Source organism: Nicotiana sylvestris, chromosome 3, assembly GCF_000393655.2.
Source record: "Nicotiana sylvestris chromosome 3, ASM39365v2, whole genome shotgun sequence".
Lineage (NCBI taxonomy): Eukaryota > Viridiplantae > Streptophyta > Magnoliopsida > Solanales > Solanaceae > Nicotiana > Nicotiana sylvestris.
Window position 1 is genome coordinate 213,668,736 of NC_091059.1, and position 15,401 is coordinate 213,684,136.

The 15,401-nt window shown below is 35.6% G+C and overlaps 2 protein-coding genes across 2 annotated transcripts; one reads left to right on the forward strand and one right to left on the reverse strand.

Moving 5' to 3' along the window:
• Positions 1-4,712: 4,712 nt before the first annotated feature.
• On the reverse strand, positions 4,713-7,870 carry LOC104244478 (stromal cell-derived factor 2-like protein). Its single transcript, XM_009799910.2, has 6 exons — positions 7,448-7,870; positions 7,036-7,176; positions 6,788-6,922; positions 5,392-5,441; positions 5,152-5,281; positions 4,713-5,052 (listed from the first exon to the last, which is right to left on the reverse strand). Exons 1-6 carry the CDS (start codon positions 7,544-7,546, stop codon positions 4,969-4,971), a joined length of 639 nt encoding a protein of 212 aa, XP_009798212.1. The 5' UTR covers positions 7,547-7,870; the 3' UTR covers positions 4,713-4,968.
• A 1,197-nt stretch (positions 7,871-9,067) lies between these two features.
• LOC138888654 (secreted RxLR effector protein 161-like) lies at positions 9,068-9,733 on the forward strand. Its single transcript, XM_070170556.1, has one exon. The coding sequence runs from the start codon at positions 9,068-9,070 to the stop codon at positions 9,731-9,733; it is 666 nt and encodes a 221-aa protein (XP_070026657.1).
• Positions 9,734-15,401: the final 5,668 nt, after the last annotated feature.

Sequence of the window (15,401 nt, forward strand, 5' to 3'; positions counted from 1 at the left end):
TTAATATTGTTATGATTTTATTTTATTTTTAGGAATTTTATTTTTTAAGTTGTAAGAAGGGAAACATTGGATTTGGGTCATAATTTCAAATGAAATCAGGCCCAAAACCAATACAAACGACCCAGTCCAACCAGGCCCTCTGCAAGACGCTCAAACGATGCCGTACAGGCACCATCTCTGTGAGCCGTTGATAGATTCAAAGGAACGGCCCAGATCTGGCCAATCCTTTACTTAAACGACGCCGTGTGAGGCCTTCTAATCCCAGCCGTTAATCCATTCCTCATTCTACGGCCTCAGGACACGCCCATAAACCCGACCCATTACACCCGGACTAACCCGACCACGGTACTAAACCAAACGACACCGTTTGGATTAATCTTTAGATCTAGGCCGTTGATCTCGAGTGATCTAACAGCCCAGACCCAACTATCTACCCCATATATAAACCCTTCCCCCTTCACCCCGCGCCTAAACCCCGCGCCTAAACCAACCCCCCCTGCCTTAGGTCGTCCTCTTCACAGAACCCCGGAACCCTAGCCGCCCCCTTATTCCTCACCATTAATCCCGGCGGCATGAACGCTGGTGGCCTTCACCTTAACACCATAGGACCACCTCACCCCCCTGAACATGGATCTATTGACCGTTTAGTTCGAATCATCCCTTAGGTTCTCGAATCTTCATTTGAAGATTCGAGCAAAACTCGATCCACACCGATGCACTCCAGTTTCATACCAGATAGTCCCCGGACCTCCTCGTGACCAAACCATGCTTGGTTTGGTCCGAATCTAACCATGGAATCCCAAGTCCCAAATCTACCATCCACGAACCCTAGAAACCCCAAGCCTGGTCCGTGTCCGTTTGAGCCGAGTGATTAGGGTCTAATGGACCTTAATCGAAGTGTTTCTCATTTGAGAAACACTTCGATTAAAGTCCTTTCAACCCCAAGAAGGGTTTGTTCGAATCCAAGCTAAGACTTTTGATTTTTCGGGATTTAAGGTGAGTTTTTGTTTTCCTTTTTCTTTATTTTAATCCATGAGCTGATTAAAGGTCTGTTCGTTGGCCAAATGTCTTGTTTAATTCGTGTTTTGAATTTTACCAACTGTGTCCTGTCCACCTTCCCTGAACCTATATGTTTGATTAAGTCCTTCTTCTATTCACTGATAATATGTATGTATGTGCTGTGCAATTAGTTGAACTTCAAATTTGACTGATTAACTGATTCCTCGAGTACAATTTTGCTTAGTCAGTACAATTCGAATCATGTGTTCAATACTATTAAATGTCTGATCATGGTGTCGATGATACATGTTATGATTAGTATAGTCGAGTCGACATATGTCGTCAATTAGTTTCAGTTGTCCGAACAATAACCAATTGACCTGCTTCTGTTAAGCATTGCCTGAATCAATTAGGAACTGAGTTTAGTTACTTATAGTTGTTAATTTGATTTCAGAAATCTAAGGATTGGTCTGTAATTGCAATCTGAGTTGATGTCATGTGCACAACATGTGCACAAAGGCCCTTTTTGAATTAAAATAGTTTGACAGCATATGCTGTCAAACTACATTCTGCTGCCCATACTCTGCTTTAGTTTCAGAAATAATAAACCTTACTCAAAAGTAAGTCTGCCAGGGAATATCATGGGGGTGTGTTTTTATTTAAATAATAAGTGGAACTGAAAAGAAAATAGCACATGAGAGGGGTGTTCTGATTGTCTAACAGGCTGTTAAAGGGCTGATTTTAGGTTTATAAAAGGCAGAACTTCCATCAGTTTAGGGGTTAAATAAAATTGAGACGAGCCTCGACAAACGAAAATGCACAAGCTGCGGGGCCCTCTAAATGTATATATTAAAATACTTAGAATTCGGGACAGGTCGTTTAACGAATTTTACGGCCTTCCCAAAATAACAATACGTTAGTTGCTTTAGGTGTACCTTTAATAATTTAACCTTCTTAAACACGGGTGCACATTGATGTGACCCAAATCCAAATCTCAACGGAGTCAAAATATGTCGACGACCACGGGTGCATTGATTGTGACGTGGTTCGAGATGCATTTTCACGACGTTGCAATTCTATAAAAATAAATGATAATAATAAAAGCGGTTTAAACTTAATAAAGCACATAAGTCACAACATGTATTTAAATCAGATATTTAGCCATTATAACAATTTAAGCGACCATGCTAGAACCACGGGATTCGAGGGTGCCTAACACCTTCCCTCGGGTCAACAGAATTCCTTACTTAGAATTTCTGGTTCGCAGACTTCATTTGGAAAAGTCGAAAATTTCCTCGATTTGGGATTCAAGATAAACCGGTGACTTGGGACACCAAAAGCCAAACCTTTCCCAAGTGGCGACTCTGAATTAAATAAATAATCTCATTTCGAATATTGTCACTTAAATTGGAAAAAAACCCTCGCGTATTTTTACCCTTCGGGGCGAGCGCGCAAAAAGGAGGTGTGACATATATAGAGAGAGTAATATATATATAGAGAGAGAAAGAGTAATAAAAATCAACAAATGCGTAGCATAGGTGGTCAGGAGCTTCAATTTTCTTAAATTAAATATGTCAGTAGTTCGAGTCTCCGTAGTTTCATGTTTGCTCTAAATTCTTCATTTTTGTTTTAAATTCTTTGTGCTTCATCTAGAAATTAAAATAAATGTGGACGTTTGATCCATTGACATCTTAGCTCTTAAACATTAACATATATAGCTAAACCAATAAATCAAGAGTCACAATTACGTATTTTATGCAACAATAAATTATTTGACTTGTATTATAAGTTGTTTGGCTATTTTTTTTCTTCATTCATCTTCTTTATTAGCATTGAAATTGATTAACAACAATTTGCATAACCGAATGAATGGTGAGTTTTTGTGTGATTACTGTGTTCTATATATAAAAAAGGTATTTAGTATAACTTCTAATGAGGTTATATGGAGTATATTTTAAAAAATAAAAATTCATATTTAGTAAGATACTTGAGTTGTGTTTTATAAAATAATAGGAGTATAATTTTTTTTAATATGATATTATAGTGAATTATTTTTTGTTTACTTGTTAAAATCATGACACTGCTTATGAAAAATAACGCGTACGCTATTGGAGTTACATGATACATGTTGCTGGTGGGACAATAAATATATCCTATGAAATTAGTCGAGTTGCGCACAAGTTAGCCCGACCACTTTGGTCATTGACAACATGTAACGCACTCCTAGCAGACAACATTATAGACTGGCACATGAGGTGTCTAACATTATAAATAAAAATAATTAAGCTAGGAGTAAGAAAGATAATAATTTAGGAGTACTCCAAGAACCTCTTCATCAGGTGCTCCTCCCTATATTCATCTCTTCTGCAACAGTTTACTTAATTTGCATTTCTTCACTTTTCCCCACCAGTGAATCAGTGTAGTTTTTTATGGAAAAAATAATTGTCTCGCGGTTATTAGTTATGTAAAATTTGATATGCTTATGTTGTTTGCAGCTACAGGAATGAACTCAAAGTTGTGCTCTAATACTGATAGATTTTATGATTCCAAAAACCTTGCTTCTCTAAAGCTTAGCCTGTATGGTTTCTTCAAATTAGAATTTGACAGAAACTTTCTGCTAAGAGATGTTCTTGAATCAGACACCAATTTTTAACAGTAGTTTTTGCACTATCCTGAGTGAGAGCTAAAGTCATCAAATATGCTTTTTTCCAAGATTAGCTGGAGTTCAGCCATCATGTATTCTCTCCATCTGAGATGCTTTGTTTGTAGCAGGAGTTACATGTTATTTTTCCAGATGGGGTGAATTATTACACTGAAAAAGATACAGCCAAGTGCCTATATTTGGTCCTTAGATTGTTCAAAGGTGCCTTTTTCCTGGTTCCTTTAAACAGTTATAATTGACTCATTTCATCTCCGGATCATACATACAGATTCCAGCAGTTACCTTTTTATTTGCTTCCTCAAACAACAAAATTTCTTTAGCCAAAAAAAAAAAAAGACAATTTTTTTTTATCATCATAATAACTCAATCTTCTTAAAAAGTATTACTAATATCTACTATCTAAAGGAGCCTGCCCCTTTGAACATCCGAGTAATCATCTTTATCCTCTTTGACGTGCTTGCTTCTTATTTTTAGGTAAATATAGGTGTCTTTATTCTTAGTTTGAAAAACTATATAACTAGCCTTCCTAACTACTTGAAAAGCTAGAATCACAACCAACAACAACATACCCAGTATTATCTCACACCGTAGGATTTTGTGAGGATAGGGAGACTAACCAACAACAACAACATACCCAGTATTATCCCACACCGTGGGGTTTTGTGAGGATAAGGAGAATGTTTCCAATAGACCATCGGCTCAGGAAAGTATAAGCATCACATTAATGAAAATATAGACAACGGACAATACCACAAAGCCATAAAAACAGAATAAAAACAAGATAGTAAGGTGATTAACAATGAAAGAAAACAACAATTAGTCATAAAAACCTACTACCAATAGAAAGCGAGACTACATGCCAATACTACTGTTATGAACACTCTAGATTACCTACTCTACTATCCTAATCCACAACCTTCATACCTTCCGAAGCGCCCAAGGTAAAAGGATATAGAGGTTTTAGAGGTTTTACGCCTAACTCTTTCTTATTATTGATCCAAATTCACTCTCAACTAATAGGACATAGTAGAGGAAATCGAGAAGGGAGGAATTATCACTCAATTGTTACCATTTGCAATAGCAAATTTGCTAACAAGAACAGCACAAAGTACTATAGTAAAGATTTAGTACACTTGTAATTAGCCTACCTCTACTGATAAAATTCAGCTAACATGCTGTTAGAAAATGCTTCTATTAATTGATGACGGCAATGAACAAGGATGCGTTAATCAGAGCCATCTCCCATATGAGATGAAAAGCAGAAGAAAATTGTATGCAATCCAGAGGACTCACGCCATCAACAATCTTTACTTGCTTTCATTAACGGGGAAGTACACACCCTCTGCTGCCAACCAAACATTATCTGGACGTTTTTCCCTCATACCGCAAACCTGCATATATGGAGGTGTTAAGGCTATCAATGCAGCAGAAGAAAAATACTTACTATAAAATACAGAACTCTCATGGTGCTAGTACAATGTTGAGCTCACCTCTTGCTGACCCCCAGCAATTCGCGTGTATTTCTTGTCATGACTGTGAAGATAACCTGCAGTGTCCACATGTTGAAGCCTGATTCTTTGGTCTTGCCTCCAAGTTTTACCACTGCCCTCAATTTCAAGTCTAGCAAGGGGAGAAAGAAGAAACAGATCAAACAAAAAGGTGGTTGTCACCAAAAGATCAAAGGAGGCAGCAAATGTCAAACTGTATCCAAAAGACTGAACCAGCCTTACTTCCAATAGTCCCCAGTATCAGATTCATTGTCATCACCAAAACAGCTCACCTGCAAAATTCCACCAATTAATTTCAGCTGGAAAACACCAGAGAAACTAAAATTCAATTGCAGTTATTGATATCAAAACATACAACAAAGAGGATGTAGCTGAGACATCAGAAAAATACAGCTAATGTGACAAAATTGGGAGCATAGAAGGGGCATTAAATTATAGTAGCAGTGCCCCCCCCCCCCCCACACACACACAAAAAAAAGGAAGAGACATAAGCATACCACCTTTTGCTTGCAGCTATCATCAGCCCCTTGTGTGAACTAAAATTCCTCATTTTGAATGGAAAATTGTAACATGGTTTATTCTATTGTTGTGGCCTTCAATGATATTGATCAGGTGAATCTAGAATTGCTAGTGTCCTTCATAATGACATTTTAATATTTACTGAACTCAACTGTGAGCAAATTTTGTTTCACCGTGAACTGAGATGACAAGTTTTTTTCCGATAAGCAACTAAGCTTCCAATTTACTTTCCAAGGATAATCAACTACAACTATTTATTTCCAAAATTCATATGTAGTTTTTGTAAGTTATGAGTTATAACGATATAAAAACAGTCCAGATTTATGAACAAATTTGTATAATGGAAAACCTAACATTCAGTGTTAACATCTCAATGTAATCTATTGACATGGTCATTCACCAAACAGAAAATGTAATACACTGATTTGGTGATGTTACTATGAAAGGAAAAAAAAATGCATATTTTACAATATTTGTTAGGGACCAACATAGGGGATATAATTGTCACCTTTAATTGTTCAATAGAATATGATGTACCTAGTGTCTTAACTCACAAGTCACAACACAGAACCCACACAACTATTTGCATAAAACAATATGTGAGCATTATCTCAACGTAAACCAAAGAAAAGGCTTGACTTTCAATTCGTGATGGGAGTTTCTGATAAATAGCAACATGCAATCCAATAGTCCAGGGCATTCTCCATTTTGGTTATCTAAGCACTCTATATCTTAGTTTTGTTTTTCCCATAATGGTGCCAATTCTATCTGTTGATGAATCTACAATGCTAAAACTAAGGACAAATGCAGGTAGAAATTTCTAAGCATGGATCAAACCTCACATATGTTATGCTCATATATAAAAGAATAACAACTTTCTGGTATTCCTCTTCAATGTAAATAATTTGAGCACCAAGTGCTAGATGAATATGAAAACCATAGCTAATATCGTCCATGGTTGCTTCTTATACCCCAAAATATTAACTCCAAAATTTAAGAAGGTTCATGGGTTAACTAAGATTTTAAAAACATGCTATCTACATACCAGATGGACGAAGTATCATGTAACTAATGGAGAGAAATAAACCAGTCTACCAACCTCCATATTCCCTGAAATGGGAGATGCATGCAAATGGCTGTGCAACCATCTCCTGGTCTTCATATGTTGCAGCCTGATGATGCTTCCACTCTTAATAGGATCACCTTGCTTGGATGAGTCTGTACTCCTAACAATCTGGTGAGAGGTCACACATCAATTAGAACAACCAAATATAATGAAGTTAACACATATTGAAATAAAATGCAAGAAGATAACACTTCCAGAGTCAAGACAATCATCTAACATACCCAGTAGCTGTTAGCATCTTCTACGCCAGGAAATCCAGTGACCGACTGCTGCCCACTGCCCGAACCATATGGCACATCATGTGAATGCAACCGAAATTTTGTCTTCTCGTGCATCAATTTAATCGTGGATCCATATGTAATCTATGAAAACATAATCAACATCGTTTGTAGAATCAAAACATGAATACTGCATATTATCATTAGGTAATCTCCAACTTAGATCCAGGGACGCCTAATATTCTAACAGCTAAGACAAATGACGAAACCGGCATACAACAAGCTATAAAATTAAAACCTATATTAGAGCAGTGTCTTTTGATGATCTAACTCAAATTATATCAGTCAGAACAAATTTAAATACATATTGCGCTTCATATGAAGGGCAATAGCATAATGAGGAATATTTGATTACCTGGACGCCTTCGGAGGCAGCGGAAACAGGCGAGGCTGCGTAATCCGAGTCGAGGGTGAGAAAAAGGAAGATGGCGAGGGCAAAGAAGGAAATTGCCATGAGAAGTAGCAGCACTATGAACCAAGTTCTTTGCCAAAAAGGAAGATCGAGATCCGATTCGGATGTTTGACCTAAGGATTCTTTGAGCACTATTCGTTTCGGGCCAGATGCTACAGCTTGACTCAAAGTCGACGGCGGTGCTGATTTCCTTCGAGTAAGAGTTTGATGCTGGTGTTGTTGTTGTTGGCCTGAGGGAGCCACGATGAAGCTCTTTTGCGGATGCCCGGTGGAGCTCCGACGACGTTCCGATTATGAGTTGAGATGAAATTTCAAACGGATTTGTATTTTCCTCCAAATCTCAGGCGATGTTGCTGATCCTTGTGCGCTTGGGTCGATGAAGGAGTCTTTTTTTAGTGTTGGGATGCCACGTTGGAGGAGCAGCCTGAGCAAATCGATTTTCTCCACGTGGAATTTTGATGACTTGGCCGGTTTTGGTTGGAAGAGCATTTTGTTCTCTACGTGTCGTGAAGACTAACTGAACCGGTCGACACGGACCGTTGTATAGTAAGGTCCAGGAAACAAATACAAAAAAAAAAAAAAAAAATACATGACTATAGAAGGGCTAATTTTCTCAAATAGCTTTTTTTGAGGCCATGGTTTATATTTGGTTCCTACTTAAGAAGTTTTAAGAACATAATTCATATACTTCACAGTTGAAAGAATGAAAAAACTACGCTATTGATTCCAAAGTGATCTAAAATTTGGATATAGGTATTTCTATAGGTTGTTCATTTTCTTCTTTAACTTCAAAAAATTAGTTTGAAATTTTCAAGAGCTTGTGTTAAACCTTTCGACCAACTTTGGAAGCCAACAGTTTAGCCATAAATTTCTTACAATAGTTCAATTTACTCTACAACCTCAATCATAGGTCTAAAAATCGCATTTCATGCCATATCAGTTCCTTCTAACCACCTTTTCTATTGCTTTTCTATTGCCATATCAGGTAAATTGCCTTGCACTATGCCTCGACTTTGTCAAATTATATTTGTGATTCGAGCTTAATAATGATATTCTGATGTGTATAGCTCAATCTGAGGTGATATGGAAGGATTGTGCATAAATTGAAGCTAAAACGGAAAAATTTAGAGAAGTATGATTTTCAGCATCCAGGTTTGAGCCAGGCACAGTTCAAAATGCAATAGACAGCACTACACAGAATTGGGCGCTCGGCTTTGCGCCATTTATAGACTAAAGCAAGCTTCTCGAAATTGGAATATTCGCTTTAGCAAGATAATTGAAAAGTTCAATTTTGTTAGATGCGAAGAAGAACCTTGTGTGTACAAAAAGGTTAGTGGTAGCACAATTATATTCTTAGTATTATATATTGATGATATATTGCTCATAGGGAATGACATACCGGCATTACAAAGTACCAAAATTTGGCTATCTGAACAGTTCTCCATGAAAGACTTGGGAGAAATAGCTTATATATTAGGAATAAAGATCTATAGAGATAGATAGAGGAAGCTGCTTGGACTTTCCCAGTTTTTGTACATTGATACCATTCTGAAAAGGTATAATATGGATAATTCCAAAATATGCTCTTTACTGATAAGCACTGGAATTACTCTCAGTAGGGAGGATTCTCCTAAAACACTTGAAGAGAGAGAACACATGAGTAGGATCCCATATGCTAGTGCAGTGAGAGCTCTCATGTATACTATGACATGTGCACGTCCTGATGTGGCTTATGCACTTATAGTGACTAGCCGATATCAGACAAATCCTGGTGAGGAACATTGGAAGGCGGTGAAGACCATTCTTAAGTACTTAAGAAGGACTAAAGACCAATTCCTCATTTATGGAGATTATGAGTTGAAACTTGAAGGTTATACTGATGCAAGTTTCTCTTCAGATAGAGATGATAACAACTCTATTTCTGGTTATGTATTCACCTTAAATTGTGGTGCAGTGAGTTGGAAAAGTTCCAAACAAGCTACAGTAGCTGATTCAGTGACTGAAGCAGAATTTATAACAGCTAGTGAATATGCTAAGGAAGCTGTATATATAAAAAAGTTCTTAACTGAACTTGGTGTGGTTCCTTCAATAGAAGGTGCAATTCAATTGTTGTGTGATAACACTGGAGACATTGCTCAAGCAAAAGAACCAAAATCACACCAAAAATCCAAACACGTTCTGCGAAGGTATCACTTGATAAGAGAAATCATTAAAACGTGGAGACATTGAGATTCAAAAGGTTGATGGAAAGGAAAATATTGCAAACCCATTCACTAAAGCTATTTGCGCAAATGAGTTTGGCAAGAACAAGTGGAAATTGGGAATGATACAAGAGCTATTAACTCTAGTGCAAGTGGGAGATTGTTAGGGATATAGTACATATGCCCCAGATCCAATATCATATTTGATGATTTGAACATATTTTTGTGAACGTTATTTAATATAAAAATATATGGCATTTGATATTCTTTTATAATAATTATTATTAATTACTTGATTAATTTAATAAGATCCTTGATTAATTTTGAGACTTACCACCGCGATGGAGATCATGATAATGAGAGTGCAGATTCTTATAATTTAATCTAAATTTTGTTCTTGATCGTAGGATTATTAATTTGGGCATTATTAATTCGGTTAGATCAATATTTATGTGATCGTCTTTATGAGATAAAGATTAGTTGATCTCATTAGCTAAATTACATAGATAGATGATGCATATAGAGATATGATCATTGAACCGACTCGTTGGATAATCCTAATTGTTAGAATTACCATAAAATACCAATAGGATATTCTCTTGAAGAATGTGATGTAAGAGTTTCCTTTGGCCTGAGATCGTCATAGTAATTGCTAAGTTATTTATTGTGCTTTGATACTAGACACATATGGCCTTGGGGTGATAGTTGAAAGGATATTGGGTATAATTAAATACTTGTAGAATTAGTGATTGTTCAAGATGGAATTTGTCAACTCTTGGTAATGAGTTTAAGCTTCATGTTGTCATGAATTATAAACGATCAAATTAAGACCTTGGTCAGGGCAATTGAATGAAAGAATAAAAGATTTTCTTAGGTCATTCAATGATCAATTATATTTGACACGAACACATAGTTGGTCGCCTATTAGGATTTGACAGTTAAACCATATCCTAGGGTGACCCGGAGCTATAAGGACATAAGGAATTACTATATTATTCTTCTACTGGTTCTTGAGAGTAAATTGTATACCTCATGCTATCTGGTCGTTAAGGAGTGTTGCTAGACGCGACCCTTGATTAGTATATTGATGTGATCAATTTACTACCGGCTTAGTATTGAACCTATGGGGTCGTACACTAACGAGTGTTCTGATCTTTGCAAAAGGATTAATTATTTTATTGTTTGGTAATTAAATTAAAGAATTTAATTAGTTAAACAAATTTAGTTATTAGTCCAAATAAAATAGTATTATATTCTTTGCTAGCATTGAGGATATAATTAGTATTGTGAACAAATTGAAATTTTCTATTTTGAATAAAAAATTAAATTGTATTTCTTGGTTAATATATATATATATATATATATATATATATATAATAAAAAAATTAATTAACACTTATTTTAATATAAAGTATGTTATATAAAATATTCATAAAGACTTGTCTTTGAAATTGGATTAATAGAAAGTCCGTAAGGACATTATGTTAAAATCCATAATTGGACGAGTCGGCTACTTAAACCCATTAAAAATGGGATTTGTATTTTTTTTGTAATTAAATACTAATAAGACTTTTATAATCCAATTTGGTATTGGACTTTATGGAAAGTCCATAAAGTTTGGCAGTAACGAAATCTCCATAAGAAAGAAAGAATTACAAGAAAATACACATAACTTCACACCATAATAAAAAAGTTTATATTTTTAAGTTTTACCCGACCTAGCTATATTGTACATATTTTGAAAGCACTAGCAAATTCAAAGTTTGTGTTCTTAAACTATTGCTTCTAAAAGTCATGGAGTTAAATATGTGTTCTGACAACTATTGCTTTCACTCTCTCTTCTTCTCACATCTTCTACATATGCTTCAAGGAGCCGTGTATTTCTGCTTCCCCCCGTATCACTTGATTGCAATGTAAGAAAACTGAAGAGTAAAAGTCCACAATTGAAGGTCATTCAAAGTTTTGCTTTCGAGAATAATTTTTTTTGAGATTGTTAGTTGTTTGGATTGGGTGTTATTCCAATTGATTGAAAATATTAAGAGAAGTTCAAAATTTAAATTTGAAGTGATTTGAGTTAAATTTCAAAAAAGACGCAAGGAAGAAGAAGGAGTCAGTTTTTTGTATAATTATATATAATCTTGTATAATAGTGTATATAAGTGTATAAACATATCTTATACACTAATATATAATTTTATACACCTTTATACAAGCGTCTATAGACGAACATCTTCCACGATTTTCAGTTGCAATTCTTGTTCAAAATCAGTCTAAATCTCCATTAAATGACTTCAAAATTTATATACAACATCCTTATACTATTTCTAACAAGTCTAAATAACACCAACTCTAAATTTCGCACAAAATCAAATTCGAAATTTAAACCCACATATTTAAGCTTGTTAAAAATCTAATTTTCACCACCCAAATAGATTTGGTTTGTTGAATTGATATTTGAGTCACAGTTACTGATTCGAAAATTAACTTAAAAGCTTGAGAAATCTTTTTTAAAAATTAAATAATAATTTCGAGAACCTATTGGAGTTGAATGTTGAGCATTAGCCTATTATTTTGGGGCTAGTTAATTGTAAATTGAAATATGAGCTATAAAATTTAAAAGTAGGGAACCCAGTTATTCTTATGTGAAATTTTCCCCATAAGAAATTCCATAAAGTTTATTTTTGGAATAAACTTTTATCCTAAGTAAATTATTACCTCAACCAAATAGGAAAAAGGTTTGTAGGTGATGCTATATAAAAGGGTGATAGAGAAAATTTGCCGCATTATTAATTCTTGAGAAGAAAAATATTTTGTGAAAGTGAGAGAGCAATACACAGCCAAGAGAGAAAATACAATTACAAAAAAGTGTTTCTTGTTCTTCTATCTTTGAGTTGAGATTTTTGAGAAAAATTTTAACACAATATTTCGTTCAATTTGTTCACCGGTTTCATTAATCAATGAGTTGATAGCAATGATCTGTTTCGGTGTGGATACGCATAGAGTCTTCGCACTATCGAAGAAAATTCTGAAACGAGGCTTTCTTCACCATGTACATCTTAAATCCGATATTTGACATGTAAATAAATTTTAAACACGAAAAAATCTTCCTAGGATTGTTATTATCTTCCGCTGCGTGTTATGAATATCTATACGCAATCCTTCACATATCTCATAGTGTGATGAGTGTCTACAACAGTATGACCCTAAAGCCATTGTCTCTGAGCTAAGAGTAATAGAAGAGATCTAAGATGCAGAGGCTGCCAAGTTTGACGAAATGTCCTTTATTTTTGTCAAGCATGGGATGATAACAACACGATCATTAAGCGGATAGCCTCTAGAGAGATGTAACACAGGCAAGCTGAGTTTGATATGGCACCTCAATGAAATGGAGAGGCTGAAAAGCTAGCGAATGCCTCAAAAATAGTTTGTCGAGAAATTGATTCATTGATTGGTCTTTCCTCCTGTTTGTGGAAACATTGTTTACAAGAAGGCAATTGATGTATATATATATATATATATATATATATATTGGTGAGTGAAATATTTTGCCACCTCTCTCGGTAAGGGATCGTTTGGTACGAGGTATAAGAAGGTATAATGCTGGTATAACAATTTAATACCACTTTAATACTTCGTTTGGTTAACAAACCAGGTATAAGTTATCCCAGGATTAAAATTAACACCGGGATAACTTATACCTTAAAGAGAGTGGGGTAATTAGCACCAGTATAACTTATACATTCTCCTTACAAATTATGCAATTGTCATATTTAATACAACATATCAAACAATGGATAAAAAATAATCCCAACATAACTTATACCAGTATAACTTATCCCAGCATAAGCCGTATCCAAACCAAACGACCCCTAAGCTATTAGTAGTATTATATGGGGTCGTTTGATATGAGTGTTGCGACCAAAAACACTCACGCAAGTGCACGTGATCGTCAAGTAATAGAGTAGTGAGTAGAGTATCGTTCTCACGAAGACTTATGATTAACTGTTGACTGATTCAAACCTAATTTCTGTATCTACCCAAGAGATTGTTCACAAAAGAGAGATGTAATTGTTTTACTACTTAAACTATAAATAAACAATCTAACTAAAGCAAGTAACCAAACGAATAGCAATTTCGAGTAACAAACAGTATGAGAGGATATCCAGGGTCACAGGCATAGTTAACAATCGTGTTGTGTTCTTGCCTTATAATGACTAATCAATTTATCTGGGTTATTGATTGACAGGGTTGATATTACTCATAAGAATCTGTCGAGTTCTTAATCGCCTATTCAAGTCAACTCAATGCCTATATGTCTATGGAATTAAGATTAACAAGAACGCATTTACAATTCCCGTATTTCAACCAAGCAAGGCAATTGGGTATATGTCTATCCCAATTGCGAATCCGTTCCTCGAGACCCGGGTTCAAAAACTTGCTCTATTTAATTCTATATGCAATCTAAAGTTCCCACTTTCGAGTTCAACTAAAGATTCGTAGATAGTATTTCACTGTTAGCTACTCAGCAAAATAATTGAACGCAGAATTAAATAAACAACCCAATATGATAAACCCACTTTATCAAATTAAACTCCAAACAACAACATTCATGTTTTACCCATGACCCCAGAACAATGGGTTTTAGCCACTCATACTAGTGTTCATCCCAAATAAGTTCAATTTCATCACAAAATAGCAAAAACAAGAGAAGAAAAGAAGAACTTGATGGTCAAAACTCCTCTTTGCCTCTTGCCTCTCTATTTCTTGCACTAAACTATGAAAACCCTTGATGATTTAACCTTGGGCGAGCTTGACTTTATATAGGTTAAGTGGGTTTCTCTCCATATTTCCAATTTTACCCCTAAATAACGTTTTTCCGGACCGGACACGCGCGAGCTCGCGCATTTCTTCGTGCATGATTCTGCCTCGGCCTTTCTTATGCGCGAACTCTTGCGCGCCTTTGCGCGTTTCTTCGCGCACCTGGAGCTTGATTTCGTCCATTTTTTCATCTCGTCCTTGCGCGCACTCAACTCCGAGGGGTTGTTCTTTCTCATAAATCATTCCAATATCCTCTTGAAAGCATCATACATGCTCCTCATCCTGCAATGTATACATATCACAATTAAAGCCTATTTTTCATCAATTAACCATAATATGTCATTGGAATATAATCAAGCGGAAGCATAAACAATAGCTAAATCACTCGATTTCGCCTATTATCAACACCACACACTTAATTCATTGCTAGTCCTCGAGTAATCAACTATACTCTCTAGAGAATCCTTCACTCAACCATTTCCCTTAACGCATTACACCTAGAACAATGTACATGTATTACGCCTAGCAGTGAACAATCCTAGCCTCAAAGTCGACTCTCAAGTGCCATGCAATATTCACACTTCCTCAAAGTACTCTACACAGAAGTCAAGACTTGCTTTTCCGTCACGAATCATATGCCCTCATAATTACATCAACAAAAACTGAGTTCAATCCACCACATTCAATTCATATACTCACATATATCAAGGAAATCACTCACTCTCACAAAAGAGGTCACATGCATGCAATTGGTACCATAAGTTTGCCCTTAATGTAAATCTCTACTAATATAGGCTAGCTTGATCCAAAATCAATTGGGGATTTTTCATGGTTGTAATGTGGGCTAAGGGATGAGTATGATGTATTTAGGAATAGTGA

Excerpts from the sequence above, each read along its gene's own strand:
- LOC104244478 (XM_009799910.2), bottom strand. The coding sequence starts at position 7,546 with ATGGCAATTTCCTTCTTTGCCCTCGCCATCTTCCTTTTTCTCACCCTC. Across the intron at positions 6,923-7,035 it reads AAGATGCTAACAGCTACTGG|ATTGTTAGGAGTACAGACTC; the intron begins GTATGTTAGATG and ends ACCTCTCACCAG. Across the intron at positions 5,442-6,787 it reads CCATTTCAGGGAATATGGAG|GTGAGCTGTTTTGGTGATGA; the intron begins GTTGGTAGACTG and ends GGAATTTTGCAG.
- LOC138888654 (XM_070170556.1), top strand. The coding sequence starts at position 9,068 with ATGGATAATTCCAAAATATGCTCTTTACTGATAAGCACTGGAATTACT.